Source organism: Trematomus bernacchii, unplaced genomic scaffold (genome assembly GCF_902827165.1).
Source record: "Trematomus bernacchii unplaced genomic scaffold, fTreBer1.1, whole genome shotgun sequence".
Taxonomy (NCBI): domain Eukaryota; kingdom Metazoa; phylum Chordata; class Actinopteri; order Perciformes; family Nototheniidae; genus Trematomus; species Trematomus bernacchii.
The window spans coordinates 742,280-765,634 of record NW_022987582.1 but is presented as its reverse complement, the minus strand read 5'-3'; the positions used below and the strand labels follow the sequence as shown (position 1 = coordinate 765,634).

The window sequence follows — 23,355 nt, the reverse complement described above, 5'->3', positions numbered from 1 at the left end:
CAAATACTTCACAGATAATCACATAACATAGACTTTCAAGAAAGAAAAGGCAAGACATTAGCATTGTGGAGGAAATGCTGATATGTATTTCACAAGTTACAGCGTCACAGAGCAGGGAGTGCAGCAGGTGCAGTTTGTGAGGCTAAAGAAAAGAGACAAAAGGCTTAAATAAATATGCTGGAGGTGAGCGAGCAATAGAAGGACTACAAATCACAATCATCTGTGTGCAAGAGAGAAAAAAAAGGTTTTGGCACATAAAGGGTAAAGGCAAGACTCAAAATACATCTGTAAATCAAATCAGTTACAGGTAACATGTGGAGAACAAAATGACATTAGGAGATAAGATGTTTTTCTACTCTGCTTTCAGACATGCACATATAAAACAAAGACACAGTAGTGGTCACACAGTTTGAGACAGGAGTGAGTGAAACAACTCAACATATTTTCCAACTTGTTCGCAGTTTATCGAGGTTAGGGCCGGGCGATAAAACAATATCTTCATTTATCAGCTGTGAATTGTGAAAATATAACCATAGATTCTGATCTTTCTAAACAATTCTGCTTTTGGGCTATTTTACATATAGTTTGCATACAGTTTTCATATGGTGCCGTATATCAATAGAGACATTGTTTTCGGTTCGGTTTGGTGATTTGACAGTAAGATTAGGGGGAAACTAGTGGTAGCATGTGCCAAGAAAGAACCCATTAAATGTTGGAGCAGATCAGTATCACCAAGCGGACAGTTTTCTTTTCCCGTTCTGCAAATGGTCTGGCCCGAGGCCTGAGCTCTGCGAATGCCTCTCTAGTCATCGCTGTGAAGATGATTTCAAATGTATCGCCCAGCCCTAGCTGTGCTGTTATTCATGATCTACGTTGGCAGCTAATAGTTATTATGTGAAAACGTGTTGTATTAAATGTTTGGTCCCAACCCTGAATGGTCCACGATGGCAGTCCAGACATTTTGGCAGTGTTGCTATCTTACAAACACTCATTAGCAGACACTTGAGATGTCCGTGCAGATGCTCCTGATATGCTCACAGTTACAGGCAGAAAAACACTGAGGAAAAATACATTTTAAATTCTCAAGGATCAGGCAATAAAATGATGAACATTATAATGCTGGAAACAAAAATCTTAAACACTTATAGAAGTTGTAAGTAACCAGGCAGCAATACAATTGTAGTCTGCAGGGGATGCACAGTAAGTTTAACATTGTATCACAACAACATCATTTTTTTGAGATAAAAAACTGTCATTGTGATGATTTAGGAAGCCATTATTTTGTTCCTCAAAATAAATAAATCAGAAAGCTTATACAAGACATATAATGTCATTTTTTTCCCATCAAGATCTTTCCATGCTGTACTCCAATACAAACGTTGTGTAACTGAGTGCTGCTGGAATGTTATGTTGGTTATGGAAACTACGTTTAATTACATTTAATCTCTCCTCTTTTAAATATTTATACGACCTTACGAGGCTTGTTTGGTTATTGTTTGCTTCGCCCTACTGAATGTTTTTAAAACAACATCTTGCCATTTCAACAACCCCTATTTTGACCAGCATTACAGTTCACTTAAACTCGGAATGGTATTGTGAAACAAAAGCACATTTACTGTACAGACAGGCGCTCGGATGAGGAATGAATAAACTTTCCACACCCCGATTACCACTCACAATACAAAAGTAACATTCATTGAGCTCAAACATTCCTCTCCCAGTATTCACAGTACTTATATGCACATAATAAGTATTCGACCAGTTCTAACCTGTCACACTCTCTTCTAATCTACTGCATTTTCTATGACATTTTTGTTTGAGGTTTGTTGCTTGTAAGATGAGTGTTGATGCAATGGATGTTGGAAAATCCTGCAGTGACCCTTTGTCATGTCTCAAAAAATATCCAACCTGTTTTTTCTGTACCTCCATTTAGTCTGTTTTCTCTCCCGTTGTTACATTTTCAACCTTCTCTCCCTCTTTTTTGTCCTCTTTTTCAACTCTCCTTCCTTCCTTTTTCCCTCCCTTCAGAACCCTGCCGATGATGATACAGGCGATGGCGATGATGTGCATGCTGAAGTAGATGGACGTCCAGTAGTGGATGGTGTCAGAGGCCTTGAGCAGCACGAAGCCCATGCACATGTAGTCGTACGACCTCATCTTCAAGAACCAGTGAACCCAGTCGAAGATTTTCTGGCCAGACGGACCCAGTCTAACTCGGACCGACGACTCCATGGCCGACTCGGCTGCGATGCACAGAGGGATGGTGAGGAAGGAGAGGTAGTAGCCCACATGAAGTCCATGCCAGTATGCGCTGATGAACATGGTCCAGCCGGCCCTGAGAGGTACAGACAAACAGGAGAGAGGTTAGAGTCAAAAAGACTGTGAGGGTTTCTGTCTACCGTCACTTCAGGGATTTCAGATAATTAAAAAGATGCCGGGGCACATTTAGGTTTGTTTGTGGTAATGAGGGCAGTTTCAGTGAGTGGTGAGACAATAAATAGTCACTTCATGTCATCTGTCTTCCAGGTAATAAACATAGAAGAACTTGTAACTAATAAAATGAGATTTAAATGATACGTCTGGTGACATCATGTATTTTTTGCATGCAATTTTTCCATGAAATAAGACACTATTTAATACTTTTCATTTGTCATGTATTTAAATATTATAGAAGTATACAAAAAATAAGCGTTACCACGTGATTATTTTATATAAAATATTGATTTACCAGAAAACATGCTATATTTTTTAATATATCTCAGTATTAAGATATGAAATGACCCTTATCAGGACAGAAGATTTTGACCATATCTCCCAGCCCTACTTAACTTGACTTAAGAAGTCAAATGAAATAAAATATGTTTGTCTAAAATAGGGGAGCTTCACAGACATCGCTGCAAAAAGATTATAAATGAAAGATTAAAGCTGGTTAGAAATGAGGGAATAACTAGAAAATATGTTATAAAATATGATGACGCTTGCTACTACCTCTCATTTAAGAAGCTATATCCTTGCACAATTCAAATAAATGCATTTTAATGCCAAAACAAAATGGGTTTGGGGGTTCATGCCTGTGATATAAGCAGAACCTGCTGCACACGTAAGGCCTTACCTGAGGGCGTAGGCCCTGAAGGGGGCGTTGGGGTAGATGTAGTGATGCAGCCACCACTGCACCGTCATGTTCCAGTAACGCATGCCGTGGCGGACCTTCACACAGAAGTCCGTGTTGTAGCAGTCGATGTTCTGGATGGTTTTGAAGTCATACGTCTCGTCTGCGCTGGGGTCAGGACTGGCAAAGAGGGAAAAACAATAAACTCTTTACAGACCAAGATTTTTAACAGCAATGCAATTACAATTTACTACATACACACATATTGATGCATCCTCTTTTTATATACTTGTTGGCCAGTGATGAAGTACCTGTAGTTGACAGTGGGTCCTCCTCCAGGTTTGGACAGCGCCTTTTCTGGATAGCAGCCCAGACCTGCAGTGATAAAACCAGCCTCAGCTCCACACCACGCTGCATAGAAACGCATCCTGAACACGAAGAACACTGCTACCATGTAGAAATACCTGGTGTTAGAGAGAGAAGAGTACATTGTTCATCTCAGTACCAAAAAACAGCCGCGATATAACAAAGACATTCAACACTAAAGCACTACCAGGACCTCCATTATTATCTTTAAAGCAAACAATATATTTATTTAGCTCACCAAAGCTATGCTTTACTTTCATTGATTTGTCTCGTTTTATTTGCAGTTCTCTGACCAACAGCAGCAACACAAGTAGAGACACTGTGCAATCAGGACAATTTAGGAAATATTCTGAAATATTACCTACAACATTTAAGTATATAGATGTTTAGCTTATATAAGTATTGAGCATTTGTTGGGTTATTCCAGTCTGAGAAAGTGAATGAAATTTGCTTTTAACATTACATCAAATATAATATTATAAAGCACACTTTTAATAGCATTTAAATTACTGTGTTTTTTGCAGATTCATGAAAGTATGCATCGATGCTTAAATAATAAGCCTAAAACTCATAAAACTAACATTGTTTCTTTTATTAAAAGACATTATCAGGGCAGTTTTGCATTGTAATAATACCTAAAGAAAAAGTTCTCATCCAGGAACTCGTCTGTGCGAACGTAGGCGAGTGGGAAGACGGAGTTGACGGTGATGAACAGAGCGCCGTAGAGAGGAACGAGCTTCAGGCGCTGCAGGCACGGCCCCCAGCCGGGCAGGGTCTGCGGGCTCGGTTGCTGCAGCCAGTCAACGTACGTTTGGAAGCGGAAGAACGGGCCTTTAGGGAGATGGAGGGATGAGATTAAGGAATAAAGGTGGTGTTGTGAAGACAGTGATAGACAAAAATGGATGATATAGATAATGCAAGAACCAAAAGGGAACAGTGGAGGAAAGTGTGTTTTGAAAGAAGTGAGGGTGGTGTTGGAAAGGAGATGGAGTAAGAAAACAAAAAAAAGTAGAGGTATTTCAAAAAACAGAAGAAATTGTAAATAAGACTGATAACGTTATGGACTCACACAATATTGGACAAGAAGCAGGGGGTGAGACAAAAAGAGACAACTGTTAAAATTCATGCAAAAGCAATAAGAACAACATGAAAATAGCTCACACACAAATATAATGTTTACAAACGTTCACTTCAACATGACACAACGTACGTCAACATGACACAACGTCCTCTTTCCAACAGAAGATTCTGAGTGTAACAAGTTTCCACAGACTTACCCGTCATTATACCGGCATAGCAGTAGCTATAGGACAGCATATCGTAGAGGGAGGGCACCTGAGACAGACCACCAATGACAGGAGACTTGGCAAAGGAGCTCACGTCCTTCTTCTTCTCCATGTGGAAGCTGTTCACCTCGTTTGCTAAACTCACCATCTGAGTAAAAGATACATAAGAGTCAACATAGATGCCCACACTGTAACACTGTGTGTTTTGATGGATCTGACAGGGCTTCTTTACCTTCAGAGTGAGAAGCAGCTGGATGGCGTTGGCGAAAGGTGTCGGTGCTGGCAGACCGAACCAAGTGACCAGCCGGAAGAAGAGGAGGTAGAGGAAGCTCCAGCCGAGACTCAATGCTGGGGCATGCCTGGTGGACAGAAATAGATGTATTGTTAGAGTTTACGTTTTACGTCTGCACAGTAGCATTATATGGCAATTGTCCTGTTGTGTGCCATGTGTGCATCAGCATGTACTGTGCACTACAGCTTAAATGTGTCCTTTATCAATTAGACTTGTATTAAATGTATGTATTTAGTTGTTTGCAAATGCATTTTTTTGTCAGATATGATATTTGTACACAAATACAGTTTATATTTATATACTGGAAGCTGTCTATATCTACTCTATCTGAGATCATGTAGGTAAAAGTGCTTGGACAACTTTCTCCCCCACCGGCGTTTCTAAGCTCTATAATAGTTGGCATTAACAATCAGATCACTGTCTGTTTTCCTCAGAGCCTAGCAACTACAAACAAGAGAAAATAAATGTTTTCCTTTACACAGTTACTCTGGTTGTTCAACCATCTGGCATCTCATCTACTGCAATCGCAAGCAAACTACTTGTTATAATAAAAGTACTTTTCTCTTCCTGTTTTGGTTTGGCAATGGTCGTCGTTATCCTAAAGCCCATCAATATTTAACATCATAATCTAAAAGCAAATATATTGTCTCTTTGTCACTTTTGTAGGCAAACAAAAATGTATGAGGGCTTTTTAATATGTCTGTTAAAAAATGAAAATGTTTAAGTTCGGTTTCAATCCAAAAGGTCAACATTTTTTTAATTGTTTTTCCATTGTGAGGATTAACCACTTTATTTTGGCCATATGTAATGAGAAATTGAACATTTGTGGATGTAAGTAAAGCAAGATAAGCCGTGTGTGTGTCAGTGAAATATGTTTGTAAAGCATTTATGCCCATGTCTCACCGCCAGCTGATCTTTATAATAATCCATGTTCCAATCACCGTCACCAGAGAGTGGAGCGTGTGGATCTGACAGGTGACGATGGCGACAGAGAGGCCCAGAAGAAGAGCTGCCCCCTGCTTCACAGGAGGACCTGAAGAAAAATAAAAGTTATCAAATAACAACAATTATAAAATAATAGAGTACACAAACACCGGAACTAGGTAAAAAAGTAATTTCTCAGCATCATTCACATTTCAAAACATATATGACCGTAGGCAGGATTATAGCTGAAGAGGAGCAGCCCTTCTCATTGGTAAAATGTTAAAATGATAGTGTTTTTGTATTGTGTCCACCCCATGTATGCGAGTAATAGAAAATCATAACTTCCTGTCCCACAATGCAAAATGTAGCCCTTTATAAGACACAATTTAAGATGAATTAGGAATTAAAAATACTCAGTAATAAGGACCATGAGTTATAATAAAACTATTGACCAACAATACTCACTGAGGTAACGGAAGAGGAACCCAACAGGGATGGAGGCAGCGAGGATTCCTAAGTAAACCAGCTCATCGGGAGACATCTCTCTGCTGGGACAAAAACACTGATCAGCTCTAAACTTAATCATAAATGCATCCAAACCATTCCAATATACTGAGAGCAAATTGCATTGGAACAGCTGATGATTTGTTATTTTTTGATGACTGTATCCAAGAACCATTGATCAAGTCCTTTAGTGTGTTTTACGGATTTGATTGAATAAAATTACATTGCGGAGGTAATGTTTTTTGCAATCGACTCATTTAATCCTAATTATCCTAAAAGACATTATTTTTGGTCAACCATTTATCTTGGGAAATTCGTGTTTGTTTTTCACTATAATGTAATGTTTACTTATATGGTCCATACAGGAAGATAACGTTGCTAATACTAGGTATCCAAATAACTAAATGAAAGCAGTAATACTAATGTTAAAATAAGGGTGTATTTTACAATATAGGAAGCAGATATCTTGCCAAATTACAGTCATTTCCGGTAAGATGTGCAAAAGCACTTGTAACAGTGTTGCAGCATTATGTAGCACTACTTTGAAAGGTCGAATAGAAGCGTTCATAAAGAGATTGAATGCAAGGAACAGCCATGTGCCACAATTACGTAACCTATGTTCATAAAACATGGAAACATATCCATGGGGTCAATGGGAGGAATATGTTTGTGACAGAGTACACAGTCGCCAAGTCTCAGGTACTTAAGCCCAGGAGAAAACTGGGGCAAACAGCTGATTCTTTGATCAGTGTCACGAACTGTAGATTAGTTACTCAACCTAAATAACCATAGTTTAATTTACACGGGAAACAAGTAAACAGCTCAGAGCTGACGTGTGTCTTCCCAACAGTGCCTTGTTAGGCTAACGTTAGTTCCAGGAAAGCTAACGTGGAACAGCATCAACGGTAGAGAACAAAGCAAGCCACTGTTTAATAAATCGTGAGAATACAAATGTATACAGCACGGAATGAGTGTTAAATGTAGAGGATGAAACACCAAGCTGTATTCCTGTATGGGTCTTTAGCGTTAGCGTTAGCATTGCGAGACCAAACTAAACCCTCAGCGTAACGTTAGTATATAAAAGTGACCGACCGTTGCATTAGAAAGAGTCAGTTGGAAGGTTTTACTTACATTGATAGTGTTAAATCAGCAACGTTTAAATAACTCCAGTCCCTGGCAGAGCCTGTTACACCTACCCATTCACACCGCTAACACTAAATGCATTTACTTCAGTGCACTGACTGAACATTGCACCCTACAGTTAGAATGGTACCGCCCTACACGGTGTCGTCATCGCTCGTCGACTAATCATGAAGGTTTACACAACCTAGGACTGTACCATTCTAGCCTGAAGGAGTGTATGGATAATCCAGTCCGAATTGAGATGACAAAATCACCACATGTCTGTAGCTATTGCAATCTATGGCAACTGATAAGCATCACTTTACAAAAAAAAAAAACCTCCATTTTACTTCATTTGTTTATCCGTGCTCTAAGATAAGATATAGTTTTATTGATCCCAGTTTGGGAAATTATGTTATCCATGCATATTTGGCTTTGATTAAAACTCATTAGTATAGACTTAAAAAATATATAAGGCCAATATTCTAGAAAGAAAAGTGCAACAAATCAGTTCTCTGGTCAGACCAAACAGTTTTATTCAAAATGTTGACATAACAGGCAGCATCAGAACACACTTCCTGGACTACATCCTTTTTAATCTTCCTCCTCGTCGTCAGCGCCTCCAGTGCCACCCTGGCCCTTCTTGGCGTTCTTTCGCTTGACGCGGCCTGGGCGTCCACCACCGTATGGAGACCTCAGGGAGAAGTCGATGTGCTTCTGGCTGTCCAGGCGAACCACAAAGGAGGGGATGTTCACCACCTGCTTTCGCACACTGCAGAGATGGACAAAGAGTTAGACTCTAGAAAAACACATTACAATAGTCAGTTTGATAGATTCCACTTTAGTTTAAACAAAAGACAGGAATCCAACTGTATGACAAAGTCCAGATGAAGTCATCTTAAATGTCTAGATTGGCTATTGCCATTTATTTACTGCAGGCTTCATTTACGAGGAATTCTTGACACCACAGAAAATCTGAGAATGTGATTTAAATCATCAGCCTGAGTAATTCGTACGGCACACAGTGTACAGTAAATATGACAGTTGCCCGAGGTGCAATCCCCCGTAACTTACCAGACAGCCACAACACCAGTGGCACAGCCTAAGCCTTCAGAGGCAGGATTGGCTCTAGGCAATATCTATTGACAAGGTATACGGTTTTGATACCGAAGTGACCTTTGTGAAAAGTTTAACTGATCTCAGCCGAGAGCGTTAAAAGTTGATGGTACTCTGAAGAAAGAGGAAGCATTGAGTTGAGTCTCAAGACTTGAGTACCATTATGTGACATTTTCCCCCAGGAGCCTTGTAGCTTACCGAATATGCCTCTGGCGGATAAGGACACGGGCATGGTGGATGCTCTTGGCGAGTCCAAGCTTGAAGACCTGTGTCTGCAGCCTCCTCTCCATGAAATCTTCAACCTTTAGGCCCAGGATGTAATCGAGCTTCATCTTACCCTCATCGAGTACGCCGATCCTCACCAGACGTCTGAGCAAAGCATTACCTGGTAACAGGAGCCATTTTAAAATCCAGAACAAGGACGAAAATAGCCACTTAAGTAAAGTTACGATTGGCCTCATTCACGAGGAATTCTTGACACCACAGAAAGTCTGAGATTTGATTAATTAATCATCGGCCACTACATTGAAACATGAAATGGAATTTTGCATACCTTCAAACAGACGCTTGGGGTCCTTCTCGTCAAGAGTGAGGAGCTCTCTGGCAGCTTTGCGGATCTTGGCCAGGGTGAACTTGACCCTCCACACCTCACGCTTGTTCCTCAGACCATACTCGCCTTGAAAAAAAGATGGGACAGTCAACCGTTAAGTTCAGTATTATGCAGTTCTTAAGAGGGCAACATGGGGTTTAATTCATAACTATACTCGAGATTATGAAATCACAGCATACCAATGAGTTTCAACTCCTGGTCGAGACGGGACTTCTCGAAGGGGCGGCGGGGGGTGACATAAGTCTTGCGACAAACCCAACTCCTGGCAACGGGCATGGCGGTTTATAAGTGCCTGCAATAAAAGACAATTAGTCAGCATGTGTAAGAAAAACTGTATTTAACATGAGTAAATAGCCATTATTATCTCCATATTTATATATTTAATAAAATATATACACACGCACACATCAACTTTAGATAATCCCAATGAATCAAGTTAATTTCACCAGTGTAAAAATAAAATGGCATCTACGTTGTTATTTTAAAAATACTACATAGTTCTGCAATAAGTTCTTATGATTAATAAACCTAGGACTGTGGCGGCCTTCAAAATCCTGCAATTCTGTCTTTTCAGCTTATTTGGTTATTAAATACAATCTGCAGTTGAAAGACTACTCAGAAATGTGCAATATATTTTATTGTGGGAGATATAGATGTTAAACTCCAAAAACAGTTGCTCATTAGCATTACGCTGTAATGTGTCGCAAAAGTTCAGAGACACAGGTATTGTTTGTAGAATGTATTAAGTCAACACTACTATGCCAGGAATGCTTAATTAAAAATAATTTTGTAAGACATCATGAAAATACGCTATAAGCAAGCCATTGTAAGACATACGACAAGGCCGCAGCTGCACCGCACCACGTTGTCAAATGTGACAAGCTAGCGTTAGCTTAGCGTTAGCCGAATAAGCTTTTCAATGAAACAGTTACAAAACCATAAGTTGGTTATCTAAAAAAACGTTACCTTATACAACTAGATTTCCTACAACTATGTAATACCAGTTGTGTATTTAAGATGTCTAATGCTGTGTGTTTGCGATGTGTGGTAGCATGAGGCCGCAGATCATACCTGTCTCGCTCAGGCCAGCGAAGTAAAGAGAACGTTGGAGGAAGTTCCAGTTTATTTATAGGGCCGACGCACAAACTGCATATCCCAGGATGCACCTCTGCGCCCGAACGGAAGTAGGAAAATTGGTCTTGTTGCACTCTGTTGGTCAAACATGGAAAACACATCTGAAAACTAAAGGTAAATAATATGTTTCTTAGCGGCAGATATTTTTGAAGCCCATCATAAATATGAGTCATAGTCACACACCTGATGATTATAACGTACTTTTATCTGGTGGATCATATACAACTTACAGATAGTTGTTATCATCCAGCCACCAGGCTTCTCAATTCTGAAAACATTATCATCATGACTGCTTTTAATGAACCTGGACTGCTACTTGTTGCTACTTATCTTTTTCAGTAGTATTTTTTATTATCTATCTATTTCATCCCTTTTTCTAATAACATTTGTGAAATTATTTTGGATAAAACTGTTTGTTAAATTACACACAGTCCTGTTTTATATTTTATTTACGTCATCCCATCTTATCTTACACCATATTTCCATGATATATACATGTAATCTTTAATGAATATTATTGCATCAAGTGCTTTTTTCATTTTGGAGCTTACCTGTTCACTCAATACATTTAATTGTACGTTATGACCTTGTATTAACCTACAAAACACTTGTAAAGTCAAACTGAACGGAAACTGAACCTAACTTTAGGGTCCACTAGGAGTCAATTGACTTGCTTTGTCTTCGGGGGTCTCTCTCTCACTATACCTCTGTTGAATTTGCTTGTATTTTAAAAGTGTGTAACAAGTGGTGGGAGATCTTGCATGACAACATGTGTAAGAGTGAGGGTGGTAAGGTGGTAAACTCAGAGAGAAGGACATGGTCGACTATTTATAAAACTCTGAAATGGGACCCTGAGCATGTGTTTCTGTCTGTCAGGCTGCACGATCAACTGATGGACACACAGAGGCTCACTTGCTTTCTCTTTCACAGCCCTATATCCTGTCTTTTCTGGACAGGACACCGGTCATTTTGTGGACTTTCTTTGCCTTTTTCTTCTTCTAATAATCTGTGAGGTTAAATAGAGTCTTAATCTTCTTTCCCCTCGCCATTTTGGATCTTCTGTTTTTCCTGTTGGGATTGTTTCCTCTATTTTATTCTCCAGTCTGATTTCCTGCTCTCCTGTGAGCGTATCAAACTTTGTATTTTCCCCAACGCTCCTTTTTTCCTATCTTCCACTGTTCCCTGTCTCCTTGTGCGTGGTTTTTGTGCCATGCTCTCCTCACCCACTGTGATTCTCCAGCCCTATGGACTTCCTGTCTACCCACAGGCAACCACATGCTACCCCAGCCTAGTTCAGGTAAACCCTCCTTCATTTGTTAATTAAATCGTAAAATCTCCTATTTTCGGTCATGTTTGTCTTCATTCAATGTCTTTTCTGTTCAGTCTTATTACGGTGACTCGGGGTTCAGAAGTGGAAAATAAAAGATGTGATAATATGATTGAAATCCATTTTTAATGAGTTAAGGGCTGCAACAATTGCGATTACTTTCACGACTGTTTAATTTGCAGATCATTTTCTCGATTGATCATATAGTTGGTAAAATGTCAGAAAATGTTACCAAAATGTTGTTAGCATTATAAAAGGACTAAGGAATTAAATACACTAACAAATGTTCACATTTAAAAAGCTGGATCAATTGTTTTTTTGGCACTCAATAATCACTTTATTGTCATCCTGACAGTGTATACAAACCTGTTAAACAGTTATGAAGGGAAGATAGTAAAAATATGTAAAAAATATATATTTTAAAATATATAGCTGTGAAAACAACTTCAGAGCTTTGTTTTCTTTGTTATAAGTTAGAAATGAATGTCGGTTCTGCCAACAAACCATCAAGATAGCATCCCCAGTGAGGAGTTAAACATTTAATACTGCAGAAGAAACCAAAGGGCCCTTATTTCCTTGATAAATAAGTCCAATCTTACATCTAATTTGGTGTTAGTGTTGTGTTGCTCAATAGGGACTAATCGTGTTGTGCACAAAAAAGATTAGAGGAATGACAAATCAACGAGGCCTGAAGGGAGCTGGAGAAGCACACTGATTACGAAAGATCCCGTACGTTAAATAGTTAGGACACATTTGGGGTTATCTTTAGTCCACGGGTCTCAGTGAAGTGATGCCAGCAGTGTGTGTGTATGTGTGTGTACGCGTGCGTGTGTGTGTGTGTGTGTGTGTGTGTGTGTGTGTGTGTGTGTGTGTGTGTGTGTGTGTGTGTGTGTGTGTGTGTGTGTGTGTGTGTGTGTGTGTGTGTGTGTGTGTGTGTGTGTGTGTGTGTGTGTGTGTGTGTGTGTGTGTGTATCTAAGCGTCCCTGACATGCCATTAATGCCACAATGCATCTGGTATCTCTCTACCTTGTCTCTGTGCTTCACACCAGCTGTATTTTTAGCCTCCTCTTCTGAGCAGATAATCACAGGAGGAGATTCTGTCACCTGTCTTGTTTTCTTCACTCGACTCTACTTAAAACGGTGTGAAACCTGCCTGTTGTGCCTTTTAAATTTAGAGTATTTAGCTTTATTAGAAGAATAAATCACATCTAGTTTTAAAAAAGGAACATTTAGATGGGTGCTTTTAAGAAGAAATAGGAGAGATTCGAAACCTGAGGGATGGAATATTAACTTTTCCAAAGCAGTCTAAACGTTTTACTATCTAAATATGTGTAGCTACTCCTTTATCACTTTTATTGGAAGAATATTAGCAAAACAATTATTTGGGCTGAGCAGACAGGTGAATGGGTGGCACGACGGGTTTATCCAAATACTATAATCATTTAAGCAGTTCTTTATTCTGTATAAATGTCCTGATTATTGCACAAATGCTTCCAATTTGAATATTATGAAAAGCTAAATAGCAGAAAGCAGGACGTAGAGAACAATTGTGTTGAAAAAGGAACCTTTAGTTTAATTTAATAAACATCCTGTTCACAAACATTTGTAACTTGGCCGGCACTAAAAGGCCACATCTGCAGTTTAGTGTCGTCTGTGTGTAAATCCTGTGGCAGCTGTCCCAGCATGCGCCTGGCTCATAGCTGTTGACCTCTGACCCCCAAGTGACAGCTGAGGAGGGAGACGAGAGGAAAGGAGAACACATGTTAAACAGAAAAAGCCTGTAAGGAAGAGAGGGGGAACACTGTGTCTGTATGCACGCCTGCTGACACTGATACTGAATCTGGCACAGTGGTGGTTACTTTCTATGGGGGGAAATTAAATAAACTTGTAGTGATATCTAACAGATTGTGTTATCTTCACTCATCTGTCACTTTTGTATCTGTGAGTAGAGAAACCTGGCAGTCTGAGTTTGGTTGTCTCATGAGATAAATGGGACACAAAACAGACAAATGTTAATGTTGACGTGTTTGGAAACATGTTCCAGCAGGAATGTGGTCTAACACCAAAGAATCCCTTATTTTACTGAATTCTCCATGAGTAGACAGATTGGCAACAAGAACTTAAATATCTCACGGGTTGGATTTCTGTGAAATTGAATACAGACATGTATTTTAACCAAAGGATAATGCCATATGTAGTCCCCTAACTTTGACATTAGCATCACAACATGAACTTCTTACTTATTAGCAAATGTTAGCCGGCTATCTGGCTAATCCAAGATGGTAAAGAAAGTAAACATCATGCCTGATTAACAGCTGCATTTTAAATGGCATTGTGATTTTGTTAGCATGCTGATGTTAACTCTTAGCTCAAAGCACAGCTGTGCCTGACAGAGTCTGACAGCTGTTGGCTGTTGTTTACACCTAGAGAGACTCTGAACAACTCATGGTACTTTATTTATTCTGTTGGATGGCAAAAGTTGGTATTTACAACAGAAAACATCACAGGGGTCCGATGTTTAGGACAATAGCATTTCGTTTATGTAGTTTGAAAACTTTGCTTGAGTTACGCGTGTCCAAATTCAACCCTGCTTTACCGAATTCCTTTTTCATTGTCCCTGTATCTTCTTATTTTGAGTGCAACAGCTGGTAGAGATATTTAAGAGTTTATTAAATGTCAGTGAAAGGAGTTATTCATTATAGTAAAACCTAAAGTCCTAAAGCTGGCTGACAAACCTTTGCATGTAAGGTAACACGAAGAAAAAAGTTATGTCAGTATTCGTTTTCAGTCCTTATGCTAAGCTAAGCTAACCAGCTATTACCTCTAGCTTCATATTTACAGTAAGGACATTTAAGAGATTTAAGACTTGAATGATTTTTTGTATTTCCAGGATTCGATTTTTAAGGATTGTATTCTTCTCCAAAAGTTGAAAACGTTTTTCACCTTTTACCTTTTCTGAATCTAATATAGTGTGTGGATTCTTGTCTGAATCTTGCATGTAAAAGTGTATGAGTACAGCACTGGATTACATGTACTTTTGGTCCTACATATCTTTTTATTATGATTCTCTTAAAATCTTTAATATTTTAGCATGTAGTCAGAAATATTTTTGGAAAGATAATATAAGAGCTATTTTTTAAGCGGTATTGCGGTATATATTATTTAAAAGTGATATTGGAACCGTAATAATACCATGTTGTCTTACTAAACACGATATTCTTAGAGTCGACCTTTACCATGATATACTGTCTTGGAACTGTAGGAGCATTTACATCCATGTATACCCCATGTGCTGTGTGTGTGTGTGTGTGTGTGTGTGTGTGTGTGTGTGTGTGTGTGTGTGTGTGTGTGTGTGTGTGTGTGTGTGTGTGTGTGTGTGTGTGTGTGTGTGTGTGTGTGTGTGTGTGTGTGTGTGTGTGTGTGTGTGTGTGTGTGTGTGTGTGTGTGTGTGTGTGTGTGTGTGTGTGTGTGTGTTGTGTAAAGTGATGGTGGGTGGGGGATGAGGTGATTGACAGGTGCAGATGACCACAGCTGGTGTGGGCTCCTGGTGCCTTTTTGTTCTGGCGATCATTTGATGTGATTGGTGGATGAATAGAGCTTTTGGTGCGGTAGGCGGGTTGTTAGCTGACATTAAAACATGCAGCAGTTGTTGGACAATGCACCAGAGAGCGAGGAATGCACTGACAGGGTAAGACAATGCTTTTAGCTCCTTACCTGAATTATTCACTTGGATCATTGCTGTAGGAGGGTGAACTTTTGTTTCTGTAATCTGTTTTAATTTACATTTCTCAGCTGAAATCTTTCTATTTCTGACTCAATGGAGTTTAATGTAGAATTACTTTGTGATTTGATTGAAATCAGGCTGTACTGCTCTTTTGATGTGACTCTGATTCATGGTTTCACTCTTTCAAATCTTAACACTAAATATAACTTTATCATTTATTGAGAAACTACAACAAGGAACATTTGGCCTTTTTTGCTTATTTATTCAAACAAGCTCTCAGACGTTAATAGGTTAGATGTTTGTTTTGTGATTTCCATACTTTGAGGGCTTTTTTGTTTATCTGATGTTTGTGTCGTCATATTCAAACTGACAACAGATCATTCCTGTGAGAGCCGGAGAACAGACGCACGATGGTCTGTTTGTTTACACCTCTGACATTTAATATCTTGTGGTGCTGATCCCTCTCTCTCTCTTCCTGCAGGGAGGCCCCGGTCAGGAGGCCGGCCCCGGCAGCGGGGACCCCAACCTGTCCCAGGTCTACGCCCCTCCTCCCTCATACCCCCCCCCAGGGCAGTGTCCACCCACATCTGTGGGCAGACTGCCTCTTGAATTCACCTCTGCACACCCCGGCTCAGAGTACGCTGAACACCCCCAGCTCAGAATCTACCAGGGGCCCCAGCTCGAGGGGGCCGAGGTTCTGACGTCCAGCCACGCGGTAAGAACAGTTTGTGAATTCACGACAAGCAGTCCCAATCAAATCTGATCTTCAGTGAGTTCATGTGATAAGTAGCCCTGCTGCTTCAGGTAGAACATCCTTATGTCCCATCAGGGGAACATGGACAGATAGAGTTTCTTCTATATTTAGAGCCCCACTTACACTTTTGTGTCCATGTACGGGAATGCTGTCACACTCAAAGTGAGGGGGGGGGGCAGCTGAGTGGGGATTTGTTGATGAAAATAAATCCCCACTTCTCCATCTTCTAAGTGTCTCATTTAGCAGGCAATAAAACAGATCACCTTTCAACATTATGGCTGTGACATTTTGTGATGATATGAACAGTTAAGTATTTAGAGGATCACATAACGTACACTTTCTATAAAGAGATTTTCTTAGAGGGTTTCAAATGTTTTACTGTTTCAACAGTGGAGTGTTATGTTTCGGTGTGAATTGAAATATAATTGTAAAAGAAGGAAATAAATAGGTTCTATGTTAAGTTAAGATGTTTCTGTCTATTTTTGTTTTGAAAATTCAACAGTTTGTCTCACAGTTTTCTCAACAGGCCATTTTTATTACTGTGTTTATTTTTGTTAAACTAAGTAAACAAATATTCCAGTGCAGTGAAATTATTTAAATATATTTCCTTAATAAATAAACTTGTTCCCAATACGTACTAAAATTGAATTCATAATTGTAGTGCAGCAACTTACATAGTCTATTTTCAAACATGCTGGTGGCATTGTATGAATGGACCTCTGTTTGTTGGTCCAACTATTTGTCTATACATAAATAACTTAAAAGCTATTCCCTGGATTGCAGTGAAACTAAATGACATGAATGAGTCCCAGGTGAGGTTAACAATTTAGCTTTTGAGTGAAATATCTTATCACCTATTTGATGGATTGCTGTGAAATCTGATACTGATATTAAAGGTCCCTAGAGGATTAACTCTAATGACCCTCTGACTCTCTAACGGTCAGTACAGCCTCAAGTGTATGTGTTATAAATACTACCATGATAACATGATAAACTACAATGTGGCATGTTAGCATGCCATAATTGTGAGTGCAGTGTATAAGAGTTTGGTTCTAAAGAGAAAACACTTTTTTACACATTGTGCTTGACCCTTCAGCTAACTGATGCTTGCCAAATTAATAATTTGGAATATTTTAAAGCTGACTTGTCTTTTTGTGAAATTATTGTTGTTTAAAAAAGTATATTGTGGTATTTATTTGTTGTTGTAATGTTGTGGAGATTCTATATAATGTATAAATATTTGCATTTTTGTTGTTCTGTAAACAAGTTAGCACAGGCACTCATTTCTGGAAACACGTTTGAATTTTTGTTCTCAATTAACAGGTTGATTTTCACTTTTTAGATTTGTATGGCTCCATTTAGACAGACATTTGTGTCATTACTTTTGCAGTGCAGTAAACCTTTGACATCCACTAATAACATTTCCTTCAGGCTTGAAAACCTCCACCATGACAGGGTCAGAGGGCTTTAGTGTGATCTCTCTTCCTCCTCTCATAAATGTTTTGGCCCCATCTATATATTTTATTACTAGAGCCCCTGACATACTCGGGTCCGTGCTGAATTTCGGGGAAAAGTTGAGACGTCGCCATGGAGGGAGGGGGTCAAAGGGGGTGGCTGACCAGATGACCCCCTTTCCCCCTCTGAAATATCGCTCAGGTCCAGAAACACAGTTCTGCATCGTGAAATGACACCACCACCCCCCCTCCCCCCTCCCTGTGTCCCTGTCTCCCCATTTAGCCTGTCTGTCTGTGTGTGTGTGTGTGTGTGTGTGTGTGTGTGTGTGTGTGTGTGTGTGTGTGTGTGTGAAAGTGTGTGTGTGTGTGTGTGTGTGTGTGTGTATGTGTGTGTGTGTGTGTGTGTGTGTGTGTGTGTGTGTGTGTGAAAGTGTGTGTGTGTGTGAAAGTGTCTTTGTACCTTTTTCTGTCTCTCCCCACTTTATTAATGATGCCCCTTGACAAATGACCTTTAACCCCTGGCAGAAACGCAGCACCGTGACCCCCGACTGACCCTTGTGGAACGTACAGTTTTACACTCTTTGCCTTCCCCCTTCACCCTCTTCCTTTTCAAGCTTTTTGCGCACCTTCTTTGCCTTGTTTACTTTGGTTTCATTTTATTCTTCACTGCTGCACTGAGGCCTTTTCCACTCTCTGCCTCTTGGTGCTAGAATGCTAATACTGACATTTTTACTTTTACACAAGGACTGTTTTTTTATATTTATATATCAACATTTTTGTAGTATTTTTCTTTGCTTTGTTATGTTCTTTTTTTTATGTTTTCAACATTTCTTCTCTCGCTTTCACTGCTGAAGCTCACTATATATATTTTTTTTTTCTATCTTGCAGACCTTTTCTTGTTTGTACTTATTCATTTGTTTTAAAAAAACATATTTTTAACATTTATTTTCTTGCAATGGTTGATGATGCTGGGTCACCATTCACCAACATAAAAACATGCACACAATAGCATCGTGGTGCATTTTGGGAAAATGAATGTTTTGGTTTTGGCACATTAGTAAACTTTTCTGCATGGGGCAACTTTAAGTTAAATATTACTACAGTTTTGTATGTATATTACAGGTTATTACAATAATATGGGACACTCAGTTAGAGTGCTTCATCATTAAACATTATTTAACACTCTTTGAAACAGCTTGAGTGAAGATTTATATGACAGGTTTATAATCCATATTGTTTTTGTACAGTGCATTAGTATTTATACTCTCCTCCAGGCATGTATTTAAACACGCCTCACTAAAATGGAGCCCTTTTCTTGCCTCCTCACATTTGCCTGAGAGGGATCACTGGTTGCTGAATGCTCTTTGAACTTTGGTTTGAATCACTTCATGAAAATGATGCTTAATGCTCTGTGATGCTGACACAAACAATATTCTCTGAAAGATGTTACAGACTGTATTCTCCAAATTAACTTTATGATTTTTCTTCCTTTTCTTTCCCTTTGCTTTCCTACTGATGCCCTTTCCTCGTTTTTTCTTCTCACCTACTCTCATCTCACTTTCTTTTCCCATCTTTCTGTTTCATGTTTGTTCCTTCACGTCCTCTTCCTTCCTGTCCATTCTTCTCCTATCGCTTCCTCTCCTCCTTCTCCTCCTGTTTTCATACTTTCTCACTGCAGGAGGATGGTTTGGCCGCTGTGAACTCTGACCCCCTGTCGGTGTCATCAGGGGGCGGCGCAGGAGATGGAAGTGACGAGGAGGGGTCCAATAAGGTCCAACCCAAACGCCTCCACGTCTCCAACATCCCGTTCCGCTTCAGAGACCCGGACCTCCGCCAGATGTTTGGGGTAGAAATCTCTCACTGTCACGCAGTCTCACAATGCCTTTATAAATCGTTATATACATCATTAAACAAAATGAAGTTATCTGTATCTATTATATTATACTTACATACTTATTCTGACATTTCCAGCAATTTGGGACGATCCTTGATGTAGAAATTATCTTCAATGAGAGGGGGTCCAAGGTGAGCATCACAGGCATTATAAGAGCTGAATTTTAAAATAAGAAAACAGAATATTAACATTGTGACGGTGTGGTCTTGCAGGGCTTTGGCTTCGTCACATTCGAGAGTGCAGGTGAGGCTGACCGAGCCAGAGAAAAGCTGAACGGGACGATTGTGGAGGGGAGGAAGATTGAGGTGAGGGAGAATTCATTTTTCTAATGAATATTAAGTTATTTATCTTATCTCACACTGTGTCTCTGTTGTACCACTAGCGTTGTTTGGCTCCGTATTCTTTTAAGTTGATTGCTTCAGTTTGTTGCAGAATTTGCCTTAAGCTAATTTCCCCCTATGGAACAATAAGGAATATTTTATCTTATTATCCAGGTTAATAATGCAACCGCAAGAGTAGTAACCAAGAAGCCCCAGACGCCGCTTGTAAACAGTGAAATTCCAAGTAAGACTCCCCATTCATTTTAGCTAAGTTCACTTTCTGCATGATTCCGAGTGGTTTTGTGTGAAACTTATCCCAATGTTCTCTATGTGTAGCTTCTGGATGGAAGATGAACCCCGTCATGCAGGCGATGTACGCACCTGAACTCTATACAGGTAAGACACTCTCTGTAACACTCATCTGTTATTAGGGCTGTGTTTTCATAAAATCTAAGTTAAGAAACATTTGACTTTTGCACCCTTACACTACTTACTTGTCTCAGTTTATGTTGTTACACTGAGAGGGAAGAGTCAATGGCTATAAACAGATAACAACACTTCTATCTGGGTAAGGGGGCTTAAACATAACATCAGATTAACCACTGTCACAGCAAGGATCTTTGCATATAAACTACACTGAAAAACTATTAGGAAAATATAAAAGTATTTACAGTATATTTTCTCAAACCCCTAACTATTATTGTAATGAGATCACCTGTATTATATTCAAAAAATTTACCTTTCACGTTTTCTACCATTTTATATCCCTTTGTAATGGCCGGTTTCCCCTATCCCATGGCCGCTCCCACGCTGGCGTACCGAGGCTCTGCGCTGCGGGGGGGGCGAGGCCGCGCCGTCTACAGCACCATCCGCTCTGCTGCCGCCGCGCCTACTGCCGTGCCCGGATACCCCGGGTAAGACTGTGTCCGAGTGCCAGAGCCTCTTCACTCACTTCAGTCTTCAGCATTTTAATATTGTTTCACTCACTTCTTTCAGGATGGTGTATCAGGATGGACTGTATGGAGCAGAAGTCTATGTAAGTAGCTGCACACATTTCCTCCTTAAAGTCATTTTAAAGTGTTGTTACTATAATAATGTTATTTTTATTGTATTTTCTGTGCAGGGTGGCTATCCTGCAGCTTACAGAGTGGCTCAATCAGCGCCTCCTGCCACGGCAACCTACAGTGACGGGTAGGCAGATTTTACAACGAAAAAAACTATTGTGTAACTCAAATCAGCTTTTAGATCCTTGAAACCATTTAAAGAAAGGGAAATGATATCAGATTAATCAAATATATTCCGGAATTCAAGTATAAATCATTAACATTTTGTATAAAACTGTATTCATGAACCTTATATCAGTTGATAATACCAAAACTACTTATGTTTCCTTTAAAACCAACCAGTTAAGTAACAGGCACTGAGGTCAGGTCATGCATTTTGTGTCTAGAAATGTAGGAGGACTAACATCCTATTCAGTGCACATGTTGGACTTAAACACAAGTCAGATTTTAAGGCTAATTCCGATTTTATCCTTTATTTTCAACATTTAGAGGCAACATTTAAACACCAAAAGACTGTGGGGGGGCTGTTATGAAAGTAGAACTAAATAAAAGCCATCATTGAGGAGATAAATGAATAAAAAAAGGAAGTTTAATAGGAGCCTTTTTTTTAAATCCTGGCTACATCGTGACATGTGCATCTGCTTCTGATGTTTTTGAACAGATACGGACGTGTTTATACGACATCTGCGGACCCCTATCACCACTCAGTCGGACCAACAACACCATATGGCGTTGGTACAATGGTGAGTGAAACACACACACACACACACACACACACACACACACACACACACACACACACACACACACACACACACACACACACACACACACACACACACACACACACACAGCCTCTGCAGAGAGATCTCGTGTTACACGTGCGGGTTAACAGCACCTGACACAATGCTTCTGTTTACAGGCCAGTTTGTACAGAGGAGGATATAACCGCTTCACCCCATACTGAGCCACACACCCACACACACGTCTCTCTGCCTCTGGGATTGGCTGATCCATGGACGCTGCAGGACAGATTGTGAGATCCTTGGAGAACGTGGAGATGGTTTTACTTCCTGCTGTCATCACAACCTCTCCTCGAGAGACTAAACAGACTGAAGATGTAAATAGTTTAGCACCCATTCACTGTCCTTTCTACCGATGAATACTTAGCTCCTAGAAGAGGATGTTATTTAATATATAGACAGTTGCTTAAAACCTTTAAAGGATAATTGTTTTCTGAATTTAAAGTTGGCTAACACGGCAGAAGTTGGTGAAAATACTGTGAGAGTTAATTTTGTGAATATCTGAGATTTATCAAGTTTCATGTCATAGTTTGTACAATGTTATTATTTATGGTGACAATTATTAACTAAATCTCTGTGTGTGAGAGTGAGTGTGAGTGTGTGTGTGTGTGTGTGTGTGTGTGTGTGTGTGTGTGTGTGTGTGTGTGTGTGTGTGTGTGTGTGTGTATGTGTGTGTGTGTGTGTGTGTGTGTGTGTGTGTGTGTGTGTGTGTGTGTGTGTGTGTGTGTGTGTGTGTGTGTGTGTGTGTGTGTGTGAGCATATGAGTGATGTAACTCATCTACATTGTTCAGTTACAGACCCAGCTGTGACACTGGTTTCATTATTACAAGCAGATAAGTAATGTTTGTTGGGGTCTAGTTGGACTTTCCTTTTCTTTCCTTTTTTTGTCTTTCTAACAATCTACCTCTCATTCTTTTTCAGCTTTTAATACTGCTGTCATTATAAATCCTGTATCCCTTTCTGTGTGTGATATTTAACTCTGCAGAGCTTTTTCTCTCCCTTTACTTTTCTTCCAGTAAATGCTGATTTTACATAGTTTAGTTTCTGTGGCACCTCACTACACAAAGAGCCCTTTTTCTCCTTTACTCACCCAGGGAAGGTTTGTTTTTCTAAACATTCTCACAGTTATACTCGTGTTCAACTGGGAGCTGCGGTAAGAAGCAGTGTTCTGCTGTTGGCTTTATTACACAAACACAGAACCATTTCAATGATTCAGACCAGAGTCTGCTCAGTGTTAGAGTTCAGGTACCCCCTTCTTTTCCCTTGTCTAAATTATCCTTATTTCACTCTTTACTGTCGTCCTTTCCTCTGAACTGTTGAATGACTTCTCGGTTTGTATTGATAGTTCCTCCTTGGCCTACTCTTTGTTTCTGTTGCACTCTTTTCTGCTGTGTTTGATGTTTACCTCTAAATAAAAAATATTTTCTCTCTCTTTTCCTATTCTGTCCTTTATTGATTTGTAAGATTTTCCATTCTTTTTGTATTCCATCTCTTATTCTTTACTGTGTCCTTCTCTGCTGCTCTGATACCAAAGAAGACTTGATCCTTGATC

The 23,355-nt window shown here is 39.6% G+C and overlaps 3 protein-coding genes across 5 annotated transcripts; 1 reads left to right on the top strand and 2 right to left on the bottom strand.

The window, feature by feature from the left end:
* Positions 1 to 63: 63 nt before the first annotated feature.
* mboat7 (membrane bound O-acyltransferase domain containing 7) lies at positions 64 to 7,753 on the bottom strand. Of its 2 annotated transcripts, none has more exons than XM_034127733.1 (9): positions 7,613 to 7,753; positions 6,443 to 6,522; positions 5,957 to 6,086; positions 4,994 to 5,120; positions 4,753 to 4,909; positions 4,111 to 4,306; positions 3,421 to 3,573; positions 3,113 to 3,289; positions 64 to 2,335 (listed from the first exon to the last, which is right to left on the bottom strand). In XM_034127733.1, exons 2-9 carry the CDS (start codon positions 6,516 to 6,518, stop codon positions 1,930 to 1,932), a joined length of 1,422 nt encoding a protein of 473 aa, XP_033983624.1. In that variant the 5' UTR covers positions 6,519 to 6,522; positions 7,613 to 7,753; the 3' UTR covers positions 64 to 1,929. The 2 variants fall into 2 exon arrangements, with proteins under 2 accessions (XP_033983624.1, XP_033983625.1); XM_034127734.1 differs by having other exon boundaries at positions 6,443 to 6,525; positions 7,613 to 7,708.
* A 357-nt stretch (positions 7,754 to 8,110) lies between these two features.
* On the bottom strand, positions 8,111 to 10,440 carry rps9 (ribosomal protein S9). Its single transcript, XM_034127951.1, has 5 exons — positions 10,401 to 10,440; positions 9,509 to 9,621; positions 9,273 to 9,395; positions 8,918 to 9,104; positions 8,111 to 8,375 (listed from the first exon to the last, which is right to left on the bottom strand). The coding sequence occupies exons 2-5, from the start codon at positions 9,603 to 9,605 to the stop codon at positions 8,198 to 8,200; spliced, it is 585 nt and encodes a 194-aa protein (XP_033983842.1). The 5' UTR covers positions 9,606 to 9,621; positions 10,401 to 10,440; the 3' UTR covers positions 8,111 to 8,197.
* Positions 10,441 to 11,388: 948 nt separating this feature from the next.
* On the top strand, positions 11,389 to 22,448 carry rbfox1l (RNA binding fox-1 homolog 1, like). Of its 2 annotated transcripts, none has more exons than XM_034128168.1 (12): positions 11,389 to 11,760; positions 15,996 to 16,229; positions 19,401 to 19,568; positions 19,694 to 19,747; positions 19,829 to 19,921; positions 20,111 to 20,180; positions 20,273 to 20,332; positions 20,709 to 20,850; positions 20,933 to 20,972; positions 21,060 to 21,127; positions 21,662 to 21,743; positions 21,923 to 22,448. In XM_034128168.1, exons 1-12 carry the CDS (start codon positions 11,674 to 11,676, stop codon positions 21,965 to 21,967), a joined length of 1,143 nt encoding a protein of 380 aa, XP_033984059.1. In that variant the 5' UTR covers positions 11,389 to 11,673; the 3' UTR covers positions 21,968 to 22,448. The 2 variants fall into 2 exon arrangements, with proteins under 2 accessions (XP_033984059.1, XP_033984058.1); XM_034128167.1 differs by having other exon boundaries at positions 11,395 to 11,760; positions 20,700 to 20,850; positions 21,923 to 22,447.
* Positions 22,449 to 23,355: the final 907 nt, after the last annotated feature.